Below are 20465 nucleotides of genomic sequence, written 5' to 3' on the forward strand. Positions count from 1 at the left end.
TGAGCCGACACCACCGGAAGCTGAGAGATCAGACGGCCCAACCGAACCAAAGCCTCCAAACGAGGAGGGAGGAATGAACGGAGGCGAACAGTGTCCAGCACTGCGCCTATGAACTGAAGTGATTGGGCCGGGCCCAACTGTGACTTGGGAAAATTTACTTCGAACCCCAGTCGCTGAAGGAAGATGATAGACTGTCGGGTCGCTGAGATAACCCCCTCTCTGGTCGGGGCCTTGATCAGCCAATCGTCCAGATACGGGAAGACCTGAAGCCCCCGGGATCTCAGGGCTGCAGCGACCACCACCATACACTTCGTAAAGACTCGAGGGGACGAGGCCAGGCCGAAGGGGAGGACCCTGTACTGCAGGTGTAGCTCGCCCACCTGGAACCGTAAGAATTTGCGGAAGGTGGGATGCACCGGAACATGGGTGTACGCTTCCTTCAGGTCCAGGGAGCACATCCAGTCCCCTTCCTCCAAGAGTGGATACAATACCGGAAGTGACAACATCCGGAACTTCTCCCGGACCAGGAACTTGTTGAGCTTTCTGAGGTCTAGGATGGGGCGTAAGTCCCCGGTCTTTTTTGGGACCAAAAAGTAACGGGAGTAAAACCCCCGCCCCCGCTGATCGGGGGGAACTGGTTCCACCGCCCGAAGCTTCAACAAGGCCCTGGCCTCGGCCATGAGGATGGGTAGCTGGGTCCGATTGCATGGGCAAGCCCCCGGTGGCTGTTCCGGCGGCGCAGACCAAAAGTTGAGAGAGTAGCCCTCGGAGACGGTCCGGAGCACCCAAGCGTCGGATGTTATCTCGGTCCAAGCCGTATAAAAGAACCAAAGTCGACCCCCTATGGGAAGGGGGTCCGGCGCTATCGCGGAGGAGGGCCGGCCCCATCCGCATAGCCCGTCAAAAGGACGGCGCTGGTTTGGACGGGCCCTGCGCCGGAGCTTTCGCCTGTCCCCCTTTCCCCTGCTGGGGTGGGCGCCGAGGCGGCGGCCTAGAAAAAGCCGGGGTCGACTTTTGAGGGTAACGCCTCGGGGGAGGCCGGAAGGGTTTCTGCGGCGGTGCCCGAGGCTTCGGACGGACCAAGGAGGCCAATGAGCGCTCCTGCTCCGACAACCGCTTGGTCGCCGCCTCTAGGGACTCATCAAACAACTCGGACCCCACGCAAGGTAAATCTGTAAGGCGTTCCTGCAGGTTCGGGTCCATATCGAGGGTGTGTAGCAACGCCAAACGGCGCATAGCCACCGCAAATGCCGACACCCTCGATACCAGCTCAAACGTATCGTACACAGCGTGAAAAAGGTACAAACGCAATTGAGACAGGTTGGACATAAACTTATCAAACCCTTCCTTGCCGGAGTCCGGTAAGGATTCGCGGTACAGGGGCAAATCCTTCACTATGCCACGCAGATAGGAGGAGAAGGTAAAGGCATAATTCAAAACCCTGGTAGCCATGAGGGAGTTCGCATAGAGGCGACGACCAAACTTGCCCAGGGTCCGACCTTCCCTGCCGGGCGGGACCGCCGCAGAAACTCGGGAGGGTTGTGTCTTTTTGAGGGCAGACTCGACCAGCAAAGACTGGTGGGAGAGCTGAGCCTTCTCGAATCCCTTGGTTGGTATCGTCCTGTACTTGGACTCCATCTTAGACGGAACCGCCTGACTGTAAGAGGGGAAGTCAGGTTCCTAAGCCAGGTCTGATGAAGGACCTTATTCAAAGGTAGCCGAGGGGTTTCCCTAGGGGGAGTGGGAAGGTCCTGCTCCTCGAGGAACTCCTTTGTGTATTGAGAACCAGCCATGAGGTCCAGACCCAAGGCACAAGCCATGTCCTGCACAAAGCTGGAGAAAGAGGACGGTCTGGCAGGTGGGGAGGGAGTTCTCGACCTCTCCGCCGAACAGAAGGGGGGAAACCTCATGAGCATACCGTGGTTCCCTACCAGACCCCGAGCCCCATGAGGCCAGATCCAATGGCCTCGAGGGGGTCGGGGAACGTCTCCGCCTCGAAGAACCCCTGGGAGAAGTCCCAGGCGTCCGGGGGACCGAGGTACGCCCCCTTTTCCTCGGCGAGGAGTCACGAGAACCCCATCTCGCAGGGGAACGGAGAAGCCTCGGGTTATCGAGGCGAAGCTCCGAGACCCTCAAGGCCTCGCCCCCGAGCGGCGAGGAGCGACCACGTCACCGAGGAGAGCCTCGCGAGCGCTTAGGCTTCCTCGGGCGACGCCTCGCCCGAGGCCGGCCCGAGGGCGAGGAACCCCGGGAGGACCTCGAGGAGGAGGAGGAGGAAATCCGTCTCACTCTGCGGACCTTGTCCCGGGGCCGTACGCTGCGCTCAGGCGGGGCCCCCGAGGCCGAGGTCGAGGGCAAGGTCGAGGCCGAGGTCGGTGGTGCCCCGATACCCGAGACCGAGGTCGCCGAGGTCGGAGCCCCCGAGGTCAAAGCAGTCGAGGTCACAGCCCGCTGCAGTTGTTCGAGGGCGCCAGACAGCTCCGAGGAAATCAATGCTCGGAGCAGGTCCTGGAACGCCGGAATCCCGACCATGGTAGGGAGGTCTGAGGCCGGGGGATGCTCCCTGGAGGGCGACCTCGGTCTCAAGTATTCCCTCGGGGCATTAGTGGCCGGAGTCCTGGGCGGGGCCGAGGAGGACCCACCCGCCGCAGAGGAGCTCAAGGATGGCTTCTTCGATGACCCTGGAGTCGGGGATGGAAAAGAAGACTTACCCGAGGCAGGTTTGGTAGCAGGCATCGGCTTCGAGGTCGAGGGACGCGGCGAAGCCGAGGGTGCCGAGGTCGAGGCCTTCCCGGGCGCGGAGTCAACTGCGAAAAGCTCCGCCATTCTGATGCGGCGTCGGCGGAGCGCTCTGGCCTGAAAAGTGGAGCACCGATCGCAGGAGTCAGTCAGATGCTCGGGTCTAAGGCATAGCAAGCACCACCGGTGTGGGTCAGTGATGGATAGTAACCGCTCACACCGGGTGCACTTTTTGAAACCCGTCAAGGGACGGGACATGAAAACCAAACCGACCGACAAGGAGGCCGGGTCGCGGCTCACGGGAGCCCCCGGAGCCGACGAAAAAACTTTTTTTTTTTTTTTTTTGACGTAAAGATGTAGAAAACTAAAAGAAAGAAAAAGCAAGTACCACGACCGAAGAAAAACCACCGGACGCGGCAACAGAAGGCAAAAATAGCAGAGCTCAAATTCCACAGGGCTTCTGGCTCCGCGGAAAAAACTGAACTGAGGACCACGAGGTGGGATGCGCCCTCTAGTGGGCGAGAAGGCATGCACATGCGTGGTGCAGTGTAGCAAACTTGAAACTTCAATCAAGTTTGCTTGAAAAGCTGTCCGCGCTGGGGCTCCGTAGATGACGTCACCCACATTCACATGTGAGAATATGCTGCCTGCTTGTCCTGGGATAAAATATTTTATTTTTATTTGCTTATGTCATTTGAAAGCTGCTTGATGATAATACAACTTTAATTTAATTCTTTATAATGGGTGTGTCTGTGTGTTGGGGGGACAACACCTATGTCAACAGTAAAGTTAGAATAGGGTCATTAAATCCAGTGGTGTACCTAGTATATATGACAGCCAGTGCTAATCATTTTTTTTAAAAACCCTCCTCTATATAAAAAAATATATTTTTTAGTAATAATCCATGAGTCACACAATAAGGGTGCATCTAGGAAAAGGCAGCATCTTAAACACTGCAGTGAGCACGATAGCACCAACACACGCATTGTAAAACTAAACAAACCAGATCCTACACAGTCAATTGATCCCGTAGTCGATGCTAACAGAAAACCATGTCCTTTTCATACACACAGAACACAGATACACCCTCGCCCAATATGGAATAATCACAAACTAAAAATAGAAATATGTAGACAAAAGTTAAACTGAACAAAGAAACCAGACTCTGCATACAATGCAACACCATAGAAACAGTGGCACATGTCCCCTAATACTGTGCAAAATATAAAGACAGTAGATGTAAATTTGAAAAAACTTCTACATAACAAGTCACCACTTTACAAATTAACAAATAGAAATAAAATAATGAGAAATATGAAAATACCATTTTATTGGACTAATCCATTTTTCAATTAGCTTTCAGAGGCCAAATCTTTCTTCAAGACAGTACAGTATACAGCTGTTATGGTATCCTGTCCTGACCTGAGGAAAGGGGTTTATTCCCCCCAAAAATTGCCTTATTTCCATTTCCTATTGATAAATTTTAATCAATACAGTTACAATACTACTTGATTCTACGTAAAGCAACAAAAATATTTTTTTTCTACCTTTTGTCGTTTCTGCTTTAGTCATCTTCTCTTCACTCTCTTCAAGTTTCAAGTTTCAAGTTTTATTTATATTTGATTAAACGCTTAATTAGATTATTTCTAAGCGAATTACAGTTTGTAAGTAAACACAATATTGAAACAGTAAATAACATAAAATATTAAAAATTTAACAATTTATACATTAAGTTTTAAGATAAAATCATATTAGTAAAATATAAAATTACAAATTAAATGTTAGAAGATACAAAGATCATAAAAATTACAGAAATTTTAGCTTAAAAATTATATAATAAAATAAGAATTCAGCAATATAACGGATCTTGAGATATAAAAAGAGCACATGGATAATTTTAAATATTAAAAGCATCTTTAAATAAAAAGCATTTTAAATTCTTTTTAAAATCGTTTAGGTTATTTATTTCTCTTAAGTATAAAGGTAAAGAGTTCCAGAGTTGAGGTGCTACTACAGAAAACATATCCTGACGACGGGTTCCAATGATTTTTAACGAAGGAATAGTTAGAAGTTTGTGGTTATTTGATCGCAAAGAACGTGAAGAAGTATAGGGGATAAGTAATTTATTTATGAATTGGGGTTCATTGGTGTCTAAGGTTTTGAAAGTTAACAATAGAATTTTATAGGTAATCCGATGATTAATAGGGAGCCAGTGTGATTTAATTAAGAAAGGAGTCACATGGTCATATTTTTTTCCTTTATAAATGAGTTTAATGGCGGTATTTTGTATGATTTGTAAGCGTTTTTTTTCTTTTTGGGTAATGTTTAAGAAAAGAGAGTTACAATAGTCAAGTTTAGAAATGATCAAAGAATGAAGTAGAATGTTTAGCGATTTAGGTTCTAAAAATTTTGAGACTGAACGAATCAATCGAAGTCTATAAAAGCATGATTTAACGATGTTATTTAAATGTTCATGATATGAAAAATTGTTATCAATAATGATACCAAGTATTTTTAACGAGGATACAATCTCTATAGAGACATTGTTAAGAGTAAAAGGCATTTGCAAATTAATTCCTTGTTTCTTTCTATTTAGCATTTGTCCTCGCTCCCTTCCATGCAACATCTGTCCTCTCTCTTTGCCTCTTCCACCCTGCCTCTGCCCTCTCTCTCTACCCCTTCCATCTACTGTCCACCCTATCTCTGCCCCTTGCATCCACTGTCCACCCTTTCTACCTTTTCCATCCAGTGTCTGCCCTCTCTCTGTTCCATATGGTATCTTCCCTCTTTCTATGTCCCTTCAATAAACTCTATATCCTGTGTCCTTTCTCTCCTTTGTACATGATTTATTTCAGCTTCAACCCCTCTCCATTTTTTGTCTCCACCCTTCCACTATGCTCTGGCATCTCTCTCTTCTCCTTTCCTTCCTTCCCACTCCACCCCATGGTCTGACATCTCTATCTCCTTCCCTTCTCTCCCCCCTCTCCAGTATCTGCCTCCTGTCTTTCCCCTTTGGTCCAGGCTTCTCTCTTTCTCTCCGTCTTTCTTCTGTGAGGAGATCATATTGATCTTGAACACTGAATAATTCTTCCACATTCTCCATATCACTGTACTGTAGTCTGATCCAGCAGACTGCTTTGGCACTATTACATGGGTAATAGTAAATTCATTATGCATCAGCTTTCCACACAGAATGCCACAAGTCTCTATTTCTTGTGCTGTGTTTACATCTGCCAGCAGCAGAAACTTGTGAGACAGATCCCTTGGCAATACTACACTTTGGAGCCCTTTGACCATCTGGTTCTGTATGGCTGCAGGCTTTAAAGCTCTGTTTACTGGAGGAGACTGTCCAGCATACATAGTTGCATCGCTCTTAAGGATCTGATCAGAGATTACATTAGACAAGGTAGTATTTTTAGGCATGGAAAAACAGGACATGTTCTCCTCAATCTGCTCAGATGCCCTTTAATGTTCATCTGATCTCGGGCTAAATCTTGCCTCCTGAGCTGATCTTCAAAGGAGAGCGGAGTGAGAGCCATATCGGCAGCGAGATCCGTTTTGGGCCGCATGTTGTGCAGGGCTAGACTAAGGCAAGTTGTAAGCTTCCTTCTATCGCTGACCTAACTTCCATAAGTCAGCAACGGAGGGAAGCTTACAACTCGCTGCTCTCGCTTGCTTCGGGCCTTCCTCATTGCCGGGTCCTGCCTTCACGGAAACAGAAAGTAGGCAGGACCAATGTTCCCTCTAAGGATTGATGAGGTGTGTGCAAAAAAAAATATGCATGAGCGACAAGTTACATATTCCACAAATTTATGAGCAGGCACGGAGGACGCATTTTTAAACAAATATAGTTTATCCTTGTACTCCTTATGTATTTTTAATCATCTATGGATATGTTTGTATGTTTATTGTTCAAATGGTTTTATTTATTTCCCAAAATTTTTTATTTTGTTATACACATTGAAAATATTTGATATTGCGTTTAAATCAAAATCTCAATAAACTTGAAACGAGAGCCCATGAGATTGTGGGAGGGTTAAATACTCAAAACTTAGAAGAATAACAATTTACTTAAAAGTTTTTGCTTCGCCAGCTTTCTGGTATCTTTACATAATGCAGTGGTGTACCTAGCATATGTAACACCCGGGGCCCATCATTTTTTGGCACCCCCCCCCATCTGTACGAAAAACATGATTTTTAGTAACAAGCCACACGTCACACATGAGTACCTAGGAAAAGGCAGCATCTTACATATTGCAGTGAACAGTACATCAAAACACCCATTGTAAAACTAAACAAGCCAGACCAGCACAGATCAATCCTACACCGTCAATCCTAACAGAAAACTATGTCTTTCGAACACACAGAACACACCTTCGCCTAGTATGGAATATGTAATCACAAACTAACCCCTCCCTCTTTTACAAAACTGTAGTGTGGATTTTAGCTACGGAGGTAACAGCTCTGATGCTCATAAAATTCTGAGCATCAGAGCTGCTACTACCATGGCTGGTGCTAAAAAACGCTTCACAGTTTTGTAAAAGGGGGGATTAAAATAAAAATACATAAATTGAACCAGCAAGAAGCTGGACTCTGCATACAATGCTTCACAGAAACAGTGACACATGTCTCCTAAAGCAATAAATAAATAGAAATTTTTTCCTACCTTTGTCTTCTGTGGTTTCTGCTTTCCTCATCTTCTTGTAACTCTCTTCCTTCCATCCACTGTCTGCCGTCTCTCTTCCCCTATATGGCATCTTCTCTCCTTCTATGCCCCTTCCAGAAACTGTATGCCTCCCCCTTCCATCTCTCCTTTCACCCCCATTGGTCTGGCAAATCTCTCCTCGCCTTCCCTCTCCCACACCTCTCCTCTGCAATCACTTTCCATTTTTTCCCTCATTTCCCTTTTCAATTTATTTTCTGCATCTGTCTAGACTAGATTATGTTCTTACTACCCTCTCATCAATGTCCTTTTTTACTGTCTACCTAAAGCTTGCCACCTCTTTCCCTCACCCCTCCAGTGTTTCCCTAACTCAATCCTTTTCTCCCCATCATGTGTCCTCCTTTTATTTATCCCCTCCTTCCATCATGTACCCTCTTTCTCCAACCCTTCCATCTAGTACCTTCTCCTCTCTCTGTCCACTTATCATCCAGCATCTGCTCCCCTCTTTCTCTCCTCCCATTTCCTTCTGGCATTTGCTCCCTTATCTCTCCCATCTGCACTTCCATCCAGCATAGGCTCCCCACTACCATCCAATGTCTGCCCTTTCTCCCTCCATCCACCCCTCTTCAATCAGCATCTTCCCCCTTTCTTTCCCTCCAATATCCTTCCCCCTTATGTCTCTCCCCTTTCTCTGTAGATCAATTCCATCAGCACCACCCTTCCATACCACCCTGCCCCCTTTCTTTCCCTCCACCATTCTTCCATTCCAGCAGTCCTGCTCCTTTCTCTCCCTTCATGCAGCAAGGTCCCGCGATGATTGTAGCTGCCTGCTGCCAATCCACCCCACTCTGATGTACTTGCTCTAGAGCGGACTCAGCAGCCGCATGCTGGAAGGGCCCGTGATGACTCGTATGCTGGCTCTGCTCTGGAAGAAGTAAGTTACGTTGGAGGGGGTGGACGCAGGGAGTTGCGGCAAAGTCCCGCAATGACTGAGTCTGCCGGGTCCACCCCCTCCGACGTAACTTACTTCTTCCAGAGCAGAGCCAGCAGACGAGTCATCGCGGGACCTTCCTGCACCTTAGCGCGGATGCTGACTCTGCTGAAGAGAAAGTAAGTCAGTGGTAACGTGACCATTTATTTTTTTCATCAAAAGGGGACATCTATTAATTGACTGTGTATCCTTTCTTTTTTTCTGCACTCAGGCCCAACAATTGTCCCTTTCTATTCCCTCCCTCCTTCCTTCCCATGTCCTTAGTGCCTCCTTCCCGTGTCCATAGTGCCCCCAGTGCCTCCTTCCCATGTCCTTTGTGCCCCCAGTGCCTCCTTCTTATGTCCCCCCACTGCCTTCCAGATTTTGCCCACCCCGAAAGCCAGTCAGCTCTGCCACCTCTCCATTTTTTTCTGTCACCACCGCATCCCCTATGCTCTGGCATCTCTCTCTTCTCCTTTCTTTCCTTTGCACCCCATAGTCTGGTATCTCCCCTTCCCTGATTCTCTGGCATCTCTCTCCTTTCCTTCCATCTTTCGCTCCCCCTCGATGCTCTCACATCTCCCCCTTCCTTTTCCCTTAGTCTGGCATACCTTCCTCCTACCCTCCAAGCCCTGGCATCTCCTTTCATTCCCTCCCTCATCTTCCTTCTCCCTCCAGCTGGGTACCGCAACACTCTTCCCTGCAGCTCTGGACTTCCCCACAATTGCCATGCTTCGGTTCCTCTTCTTCCTTCCTCCCTCCCTCCCCCCCCCCCCCCGCGGGACCCTGCGGCACCATCAACTCTTACTCCCTCTAACGTCGGCCCTGCAGCTCCGGACTTCCCTGCACCTTCTCCCCCCCCCCCCTTCGGATTGCTATTATTTTAAATGTTATAGCCGCGGAGCTGTATCCATCAGTGGAGACATCTAACCTCGGCCTGCCCCGGAACTCTTACTGCAGCAGCCGCCCGTCTAGGCAGGAACAGGAAGTCACTGTTGCAGTAAGAGTTCCGGGGCAGGCCGAGGTTAGACGTCTCCACTGATGGATACAGCTCCGCGGCTATAACATTTAAAATAATAGCGATCCGAAGGGGGGCAGGTGTGGGGAAGTCCGGAGCTGCAGGGCCGGCGTTACACCAATGAGACCAAGGGGCGGACCGCCCCCCACTTAATACGCCACTGATTGCTGGGATCATGAAAGGAGTCGCCGCTGCTGCATCTTAGGCGAGCAGGGCAGACCGCCGCCGCTTCCTCTCACCTCCGCTCGAGTGAGCGACACCAGAAGAAGCATGAGCGACGCCACTGAAAATAGTGAGCGATCGCTCATGCGCTCACCTTAGAGGGAACACTGGGCAGGACCCGGCAGTGAGGAAAGCCCGAAGCAATCAAGAGCAAGTTGTAAGCTGACCTGTCTCCTATAGCGAACCCATGCTCCGGGGCGTGTGCATGCCGACTTCCCTTCTCGGGACGTGACTTCCGGTTTCGGAGAGAAGCGGCATTCACATGTTAGAGCCCCGGAGCATGGGTTCAAGTCGCTTGCTGGCGTTAAAAACTAAAAAAAAAATAAAATAAAATAAAAAGTCAGGCTCCTGCGATTCAAGCTGTGCCGAGTCAGCCCGGTAAATCTCCAAACCAGTGAGAAGGTTTTTTTTTTAAAAATGTTGAGCAGAAGGCAGCAGCAGCAGCAGGATTGCCATCGAGATTACAGCCGGGCGCTCATCTAAATTAGCTGGGCGGAGCGCCCGGCTGAAAGGCCCTGGGGAGAACACTGAGCGCTATTTAGAGAATCACGCTTCCAGCAAAGCCGCCGCTGGCAATGTAACCAGGGTTTTCAAGGCCTACATTTCTGGTACTTTTGATGTGAATCGCACTTCCTTGGGTGCTTTACGGTGCCTAATGCCACTTTCAGCATTAGCCTCGCCTACAGTGGCATTAGGTGCTGTAAAGTACCTAAGGAGGTGTGATTCCAGCACTGTTTAAGGCGCCAGTGAGCGCCTTGAAAATCAGTTTAAAAAGTTGTTTAAACAGTGTTTTTAAAAATTTAGCTTAGGCACCTTTAAAAAAAAAAAAAATAAATAAAAAAATTGACGCCCATTTATAGACTATGGCCTTTACCGCATGGTACTGCACTAAATGCAGTGGCAGACAAGTGCAACACTAACTTCTACTTCTTGTATTCAATCAATGAAACAACTGCTGTGGTGATGCACCCCCCCACCCCATCTCTAGCCCCCTCTGATCAGAATCCATCACTTTTCTGATCCCCAAATATGAATCCCAGCCCCATCAATCTGACTACTGTTGTTTCGTTTTTGTTTTTAATTTTTGATGTTATGTAATGTAATGTAATTTATTTCTTATATACCGCTACATCCGTTAGGTTCTAAGCGGTTTACAGAAAATATACATTAAGATTAGAAATAAGAAAGGTACTTGAAAAATTCCCTTACTGTCCCGAAGGCTCACAATCTAACTAAAGTACCTGGAGGGTAATAGAGAAGTGAAAAGTAGAGTTAGAGGAAAAATAAAAATAAAATAAACATTTTAACAAGACAGCATTGATCTAAATACTTTGGAAGGTAGAAGAGAGGAGAGAAAGGAATAGAAGCATGATGAAGTGATGAAGTGGAGCAAGTAAGTTTAGGAGGAGCGATTGACGTTTCCAGAAAGGGCTTCTTCAGGGAAGAGACTTGGCCGACAGTCCCAGGATGCCTATGTCTCCTCCCCTGAGATGTTCTCCCATCCATGCATTCCCTCCCAGACACACTGCCCGTGCCCCAGCCGCTCCAAGGAGGCTGCCCCAGATGAGGCCCACAGTTAATTTGTTATTTACCCTTACTTAATGTATTTTGAACGTTAAGCCGCCTTGAAACTTATATGGAACCCTACTTCTAACAGTAGTACTGCCAGAGATCATGTGTCATTTTGTAACCTGGAGCCAGATGTGGGAACAGAGGGCGACTTCCCCTTAAGAATGGCCCCTGGTAAATCTGAGATCGTCAGGGAGTGGTTTGGCTTTGAAAACTGTGGGGAGGGCTTTGTGTCAGAGAAAGATTAGGAGGGTAGATTAGAAGAGTAAAGAGTATCTGTGGTGCCGCTTTATGCTAGGGCCCTGGCTGCATTACCCGTAGAACAGCTGCACTTACTGCCACCCCTTGAGCTGGCGTTAAGCGCAGCTGTGCTATCAGCAGCTGTGAAGCTAGTATGTGGTACATCTCCATGCGCTGTCACTGCTAGCCATTCTTTTGATCAGCTCTTGCCCCCATCCACATTAAGCAGCTTGTGTGAGGTTTTCCTGAATTGGCTTATTGTTAATGTGTAGTAGATGTCGGTGCTAAAATCTACCATTTGCTAAAACCAGCTTGGTAAAAAGGGCCCAAAAATGTACTCTGGAGACCATTAAAAAGCGTAAATTAGTTGGGGAAAAAAAAGGCAGCTAAAATGTCAGAAATCTTTTGGGCACCATACATTTTTGAAATAAAGATACTATAAATATTATCATTTCAGTTTTCCATCTCAAAGTATATTTTACTAATTGAGTTATCTAATCTAATCTTTAGTCTTATATACCGGGTCATTCCCAGAGGGACTCGAACTGGTTAACAAAACGTAATCTTAAGAACATTGATAAACAATAATAGAAGAGGGAGAATCAATGAATGTCAATAAGATTAGTGTCCATTATTCTATACTTTAGCTAAGTAAAAAGAACCACTACATTGTTATACAATACCTTGCAAGAATCGCTTCTGGAAAGCAACAATTTTTGGGACTGTAAATCTTCCTTCCGAGTTGCTAATACATTAACACGATTCTCAATTTTATGTAATTTATGCTAAAAGAAGAAAAAAATTACTTCAGTATAGTCTGACAAATTTGCAATGTTTCTCAACTTCAAACCATGTACTCCTAAGTTCAAATGAATTTGAGCTCTTATCAGCAGAGATTTTCAAACTTACATGACATTTTATTATTAAACAGCTAACTTGGCAACATACATAACAGGTTAACTACATACAGAATAAGAAAGGTGGTTCTTACAAACTGGGTAAAAATGAGCCATAAGACTTTACAGGGGGGAGGGGCGGTGCAAAACGTTTTTCACAAAAAAAGTGGAAAACTTGCCCAAAATGACCAGATTCCTTATTTCTAAAAAAAAAAAAATAAAAGATTAAACTTGGCTAGCCTCCACTTTTGTGAAATGTTGTATTTTAAGGTCTCAGACAATCAAGGGATCTGTCTAAGCACATAAAACACGAAAACTAAAAATAAAAGCACACAGTAATAATATGCATCATCCTGCTTTCTTTTGCAAAAATTATTGCAAGACAGCTGCTTTGAATACCTCTTGTTTATACAGCTCTCTGGATATGAAAAGTATCATTCATATAACTCTGGTGTCCCTCTTTTGCTCTTACTGGTTTAAAGAACAGAGTATATATGTGACAGGGGAAAGAGTATAAGAGTATCCTGCATCCCATAACCCTATAGCTGTTTCTGATTTTTTTTGTTTTTTTGGGGGGTGGAGGGTGGGGGCAGTGTTATTAGGGTTATTCTGCTAATACATTTTCCTGCAATTACCAGGAAAGGAATTGAGAGAGAGGAAGAGAATTTATTTATTTTTAAAATTGCTATACCATTTTTTCTAAAACGGTTTACAAAAAGTTACATACATAAAATATAAAAAAATCAGAACAGGATAGGAACAAAAAACAGACAGATTCAATCTTTACATAAGATCAATTGCTCAAAGAAATGCATCTACAAATAGTTGTGTTTTTAATATTTCCCTAAATGTCTCTACATTTTCGAATTTGACCGATAATGGTTACCGCGAATGGGCAGACTGGATAGGCTATTTGGCCTTTATGTGCCATCATATTTCTAGGTTTCTAAAAATGAGAATGTTATTATGTCTTTGTGTCGCTCCATGGTATGACCACACCTTGAATAATATGTGCAATTAGAAGTAGCTCTACAAAGGATGGAAATGGACCCACCTACCCTACTGGAGTATTGGCCGTTTTTCCCTGTTTCATAGCCTTTGCCACTTGTAGAGGTTCTTCTAGCACTCCCCACCCAGTGATCCGTGAGCATCTTCATGATATCCAGAAAACAGGAAGATTGTGACTTAGTGCTATTCTTAAGGGAGCATTGCGCTGCTGTGGTTCGACGAGTTTCTTCTGTCTAACTTATAGAAACATAGAAGATGATGACAGAAAAGGGCTACAGCCCATCAAGTCTGCCCACTCTGCTTACCCACCCCCTGTCTATGCCCTAATGACCCAATTTCCTTATCTTGACCCTCGTAGGGATCCCACATGGGTATCCCATTTATTCTTAAAGTCTGGCACGTTGTCTGCCTCGATCACCTGCGCTGGAAGCTTGTTCCAATGATCAACCACTCTCTCTGTGAAGAAATACTTTCTGGTGTCGCCATGAAATTTTCCGCCCCTGAGTTTGAGCGGGTGCCCTCTTGTGGCCGAGGGTCCCTTGAGAAAGAAAATATCATCTTCCACTTCAACACGTCCCGTGAGGTACTTAAATGTTTCGATCATGTCTCCCCTCTCTCTACGTTCCTTGAGAGTGTAGAGCTGCAATTTGTTCAGTCTCTCTTCGTACGAGAGACCCTTGAGCCCCGAGATCATCCTGGTGGCCGTCCGCTGAACCGATTCAATTCTGCACACATCTTTACTGTAATGTGGCCTCCAGAATTGCACACAGTACTCCAGATGAGGTCTCACCATGGCCCTGTACAACGGCATTATGACTGAAGTTGGAGGGCAGTCCATAGGTAAGAGGAAGAGAAAAAAAACTATGCAAATGAAGCTTCCTACAAGAAATCTCACGAGATGGGATTCCGACCACCTGAAAGTTTAGGAATAGAGTGGGGTTGTACAAGAACTTTCCTTGAGATTATATAGGAGGAACTTCAAGCTCTGAATCTTCAGATCCAGGTTTTAAATATGAAAATTTCTGCACAAGGAGATTAACAGATTTAAGGAAATATGCAAAAGATGGAGAAAAAAAAAAGAGACTCACAGAAGAAAAAACTGTAGCATGTGAGGTAATAAATTCAAACTATATTTAAGGATATTGTTAACTCTTTGGAGTAAAATTGAACATTTAAAGAAGGGGTGGGCAACCAGCCACCCACCACTGAATTTTGTATGGCCTATAAGATAATTGGAAATACACTTGGAGGGGGCATTTAAAAAAAACCTGCTAAATTGTGTGTTTGAGCCTAATCAACCAGTTCTTTTCATTATTAGAAAGCGGAAATTGGGACTACTTTCAGTGGAACCTCCACTGCGAAGCAGGGCTCATAACTGTGATAGAACCCTAAAGTTACATTCAGAGGTCACCATTTATCTTTACTTTAAAACACTGTCCTTATGCTTGGTTCTATTCTTTTGTTCTACCTTTTTATTTGTGGGCTTGAGTTAAAGTCAATTTTGGGTTCTATACATACTGCTGTATTTTCTTAATTCTGATGTGCCTTTCTGTATAAGATGTATCTTAAATATGTAATTTCAATTTCAAGAAAAATTGCTATAGTTTTTATTACAGGCAATCTCCAGGTTAAGAACAAGTTATGTTTTTAAAGCTGTTTTTACGTCAGATTTGAAAGTAACTCGGAACATATGAGAATCTGTATGAATATATATACAGTACATAGAAGGAAGAAAAGTCAAGGACACAATTTGGCCTAGTTAGTTTGAAAGAGCAGTGGATAGGGATATCAGATTTGAAGGGATAGGGAGAGTTCAAATCTCTTTGGACTAGCAAAGAGTTGTGGAAAACTTTATTTCCCTCCCAAAGTCTTATCTCAGTATTTTTCCCACATTCTCCACATCAGTGAGGCCCAAGCAGGACCACAGGCTCCACATTCATTTATATAACACCTCATCCACTGCTCCTTTTCCAAAGGAGAGATTCAAAATAAGTGCCACAGCCATTCTCAGTAAGGATGACAGAAGGGAGATTCTGTGAAATGGATCAGCCTCCTTGGGATGAGAAGTAGGATACTGCTGGGTATAGAAGGGGAAGCTTGCCGGGGTAAGGACAAAATGGAGTGTGTAGAATGCTGGTGCTGAACAGAGAAGAAACTTGGAAAGAGAGAAAAGGATGCTGTTAAATACTTTTTTCCCCTCCCAAGTCTCTCTCAATGAAAGTAGTATAATCTGGAGTATTTGGAGAGGCCACTCTCCATTCCTCTCCTCTCCGAGGCCTTCCCAAAGAGGCAACGGCTAGCCAACAGGAGCAGCGATGTAAACAGGACACTTGAGGTAGGCCCCCACCGAGGCCTTTCCTCCGCTACATCTGTCTTCTATGATGTGACTTCCTTTAGGCCGACGTGGCAGAGGAAAGGCCTCAATAGGGCCAACTTTGGGTGTCCTGTTTACATCGCTGCTCCTGCCGACCACCTATCACCTCTTTGGGAGGGCCATGGAGAGGGGAGGAATGGAGAAGCCAAACCCAAATTCGTAGCTATGATTCCCAACTTAAGTCAGATGTTTGTAACCTGGGTACTATATGTACTTTGGTAAACAGTTTTCATGGGAGACAAACATTGAATCAAACTGCAAACCAGATTTTCTAGAGTAGAGTTCTTTCTTTAATATGCAATTTTTAAATTAACTTACTAAGCACTTAGCAGCTATTTCTTCATGTTTTTTCCTGCATTGTATTTGTTTGACTCGTTCAATAAGCTCTTCCAGTCTTTGGTCAAAAGCACGTCTGAAGAAAATACAAATTTGCTGTTCTATCAAACATCTCACCTAAAGTTATAAGAAAAATAATTATTTTTTAAAATGCAAATACCAATTCATCTTGCCAAAAAAGAGAAAGTCTTGAAGATTAAGAGCATATTCCATATATACTAGCTTACAGAAATAACTTTTAAAAGGTTATTAAATGCAAAATGTTGTTAACCAAAGGAAATTAATCAGATATTTTTTAATTTATCATGTGAAATATATAAGGGCTCCTTTTACTAAGCTGTGGGAAGAACTAGCATGTGCTTACTGCAGCTTAAAAGGGCTTACTGAAGGATGCACCGAGTTGCCCCATAGTAAGTTCTGCTAGATGGATAACACTTCCACACCTATGACACACTATACAATTATAATGTGTTTAACGCTCACGATGCACAAACCAGTAAGTTACTGTAAAATGTTTTTTAATGTATTTTGCAATAAGCTTTTTCACATGCTAAATGTGCATTAGGGCTTAACACCCTTTAGTAAAAAGGCCCCCTTATGTTGGCTAAAGCCTTCACTTTCTTCTTTGTGTTGGATTCTCAGTGGATTCACAACATCCCTGCAGGAACTCAATTTCCCCGTCCCATCCCAGCAAATTTAGCTCTGCCTTAACTGCACAAGCCTCAAACACTTATGATCTTAAAATGTTTTAAGGCTTGTGAAGATGAGGACAGATCTTGCAGAAATGGGGCAGTGAAGAAAAAAGAATTTCGATGGGATGGGACAATGAGTTCCCGCAGGGATGGGGAAAAAAATCTGTCCACGTGTCAATTCTCTAATCCTGCCTTCTTGGCTCCCTTCTTTCTTTTCTGCAATTCATACTAGAATACATGAACAGAACCTATATTGAAAATGTAGAGGATATCAATCTGGCTGAGAAGCATCTGTATCTGATAGTAATATCCTATCCTTTTTATTAAGTCAATAAAAGGTTTATAAATATTCAGTAGTTGGTATACTTAACACTCTAGCCTTCAGTGCTGGGATGAAATTTTGCTCCAATCCAGTGGAAAATTGCCTTTATACAATAGAATTGGCTGTCATACTAAAAAAATATCTGCTGTTGGTAGCAGATGAAAGAGTTAAGTAAGCTGCTCCCTCCCTCAAATCAGGTTAGGAGGCAACAATTGGCACCACAGCATCTAAAATGTGGCACCTGGTTTCCAGAGCAGCCTCCAGTCACAAAGGAGATGAAGCTGGCAAAAGACTAGAGAGAAGAAGTGAGAAAGAAGTGAGCAAAACAGCCGCCCCCCCTCCTGAAACCAGGGCTGTGGAGTTGGTAGATAAATCCTTCGAGTCCTCAGTTTCTGGTACCCATGACTGACTCCAGTATCCAAAATTGTCTCCGACTCCACAGCCCTGCCTGAAACACCAAATAAGCAAAAAAACATATGGGGAGAGAAGGTGCACAAGAAAGAGTAAAATATTTTTCTGGTTTCTAAAAATTTAGCCAACTCCTAAAAATAAAATGTTCCAGTTTTTATATCTCCTTCTCAGGAAGGAAATATAAATGACAGAGGACAAAAAGCACACATTAAAACAGGTTTTGTTTTTTTTTCAGGTACTGGACATAATCAGTAAGGTTCTTAATGCTGTGTTTCTGCAATATCCCTACAAAGGATCATATTTTTCTCAGTTTCCTTATTACTTGTGTGTCTAAAAGCTGTTTGATTCACCTTGAATTGTTTAGTGTGAACTCACAGGTCTCCCCATCCAATTGCTTAGGCCATTGTACTAGTTTCTCTAATGTAACAAGAACTAGTTAAGAAGACTAGCTTCAATGCATGGTAAAGAGATTAGGTTCTTACTTTGCTAATATCTTTTCTAGTAGATAGGTGTGTCATTCTGGACCACATGGTATTCTTGGAATAAAACAGGGAAAACAAATCCAAACTCAAATTAAGTCATTTGAACCATTGGATGAGTAAAAGGACATTTTTTCAATAATTTGTGGCCATCAATCTGTTTAGGACAATTCCACCCCTTACTTTAACCATATGGTATTCTTCCCATACTTGTGAGCCATGCAGAAGGAATTCACTCCAGGCTTTGATTTCTCCTTCATCAGAGGGCCCTGCTGTCCCCTTCAGTTTGTACAGTGACCAGAATTGTATACTGTATTCGTGGTGTATCTGTAACATAGAGCAATACAAGGGTATAACAAGTTTTCATCTTTGTTTCCTGGTAACATTTTCTTTCTTAGTCGCCGCCGCACATTAAACTGAGAGTTTCCATGCATCCTCAACGATGACACCTAGATCCTTTTCCTGGGCAGTGACTCCTAACATGGAACCCTGTATCACGTAGTCATAATTCGGGTTCCTTTTTTCCACATGCATCACTTTGCACTTGCTCACATTAAACATCATCCACCATTTTGATGCCCAGTCTTACAAGGTCCTTTTGCAATTTTTCACAATCTTCTTGCAATTTAACAACGCTGTGTCATCAGCAAATATAATTCTCTCACTCATTCCCATATCTAGATCATTGATAAATACGCTAAAAAAGGCAGCTGTCCCAACACAGACACCTGGGGAACCCCACTATTGACTCTTCTTCATTGAGAATACTGACCATTGAAACATATTCTGTTTTCTGTCTTTCAACCAGTTCTTAATCCATAATAGGACATTATTGAGATGGCTAGGGAAAATCCACAGCTTATTCCTAGGATAAGCAACATAAAACCTGTTTTATTCCTTGGGATCTTGCCAGGTACCTGTGACCTGGGGTGGCCGCTGTTGGAAACAGGATACTGGGCTTGATTGACCTTTGGTCTATCTCAGTATGGCAATTTTTAAGGAGCCTTACTAGATCCGCATACCATGGCCGACGAAGCCAATCTGAGGCTACTAGGATCACAAATCCTGGGCGAGTTGCGAATGGCCTGGCTCACCATATGGGCCACAGTAGAAACATAAAGCAGCTTCTCTTCTGGCCAGGGCTGAACCAATGCGTCCAACCCTACACTTCCTGGTTTTTTCAGCTGTAGAAGTGATTTGCCTTCTTATTTTTGGCTGAAGCCATTAAGTCCATCGCCAGACTTCCCCAGTGTCGCACAGAGGTTGAACACCCTTGGGACAGGGGCCATTCTCCCAGGTCTAAGAGTGTACTGACCGAGAAAGTCAGTTTGCACGTTTTTCACTCCTGCTATGTGGACTGCGGAGAGCGCCTGATGATGAATCTCTGATTACCTGAAGATCTGAGCCTCCAGACGTTATGTAACACTCTTGGGGCCCCCTTGTCTGTTCACATACACTACTGTGGTGGCATTGTCTTCTAGATCTTTTTTCCAGTGCCTTTAATGCTAGCTGAATGGCCCACAGTTCCAAACAATTTATGGACCATTTTCTCTGATGGAGAGCCCATCAGCCCTTCAGTGGATGCCCGCTGTAATGGGTCTCCCAGCATATGATGTGAGGATCATCTTTGCAGTGATACAGAAAGGAACACCCCTTGACAAGGAGTCTACCTGGAGCAACCGGTGAAAGCTATTCCTCGCTTCCACTGTCTGGGGGAAGTCACCTGTGGAAGAAGTGATGCTGCAGAAACCATTGGGAGAGAAGAGAATCCTGTAGGGGATGTTTGTATGCCCTTGCCCAAGGAACCACTTCTAGGGTGGATGCCAATCGAGCCCAGAACCTGAAGGTAATGCCAGGTAGTGGGATCTTGTATCACTAGTAGATATGCTGAGCTTCTGTTTTCATGGCTTGGGAAGAAAGATATGGCCCTTCGCCATGTCGAAGACTACCAAATACTCCAAGCTTTGGGTCAGTTCTAGATGATTCTTCTTGAAGTTGACTATCCAGTCCAAATCTTGTAGGAGATTTACCACTTGCTGCACAGCTAGCTCACCCTCTGACTGTCATTCATCCAGGTATGGGGTACCTGTAACTCCCATCCTGCGAAGGTGGGCTGCAACCACCACCATTACCTTGGTAAAGGTGAGTGGAACTGTTGTCAACCTGAAGATTAGGGCTGTAAATTGGAAATGCCTTTGCAGGACATGAAATCTCAAGTATTTCCTGTGGGCCAGGAAAATGGGAATATGAAGGTACATCTCCATCAGATCTAGGGAGGCTAGAAATTCCTCTGGTGCCACAGCCACAATTACTGACCATACCCTCCATGCAGAAGCACAGTATTTTGAGAGCCGCATTTATAGACTTGATGTCCAGAAATCGGTCTCCACCAGTGCCTTTTTTAGAGCACTATGAAGTATATGGAGTATCCGCCAGAGTCTGATTCTTCATCAGGAACTGGATCTATGGTGTGAATATTTAGCAGCCTTTTCACTGTCACTTGGACCCTGGTTTCCTTGTTCAGCC

At 44.7% G+C, this 20465-nt stretch overlaps 1 protein-coding gene across 4 annotated transcripts in view; it reads right to left on the reverse strand.

Annotated features, from left to right (window-relative positions):
* Positions 1–20465, reverse strand: part of ATF7IP2 (activating transcription factor 7 interacting protein 2) — a 94876-nt gene that overhangs the window by 46568 nt on the left and 27843 nt on the right. For all 4 annotated transcript variants that reach the window (XM_033963728.1, XM_033963727.1, XM_033963726.1 and 1 more), the window contains 2 exons: positions 16018–16152; positions 12105–12206 (listed from right to left, as the gene is read on the reverse strand). In XM_033963728.1, coding sequence (XP_033819619.1) covers positions 12105–12206; positions 16018–16152 — 237 coding nt within the window. The remainder of the gene's footprint in view (positions 1–12104; positions 12207–16017; positions 16153–20465) is intronic.

Source organism: Geotrypetes seraphini, chromosome 11 (assembly GCF_902459505.1).
Source record: "Geotrypetes seraphini chromosome 11, aGeoSer1.1, whole genome shotgun sequence".
NCBI lineage: Eukaryota > Metazoa > Chordata > Amphibia > Gymnophiona > Dermophiidae > Geotrypetes > Geotrypetes seraphini.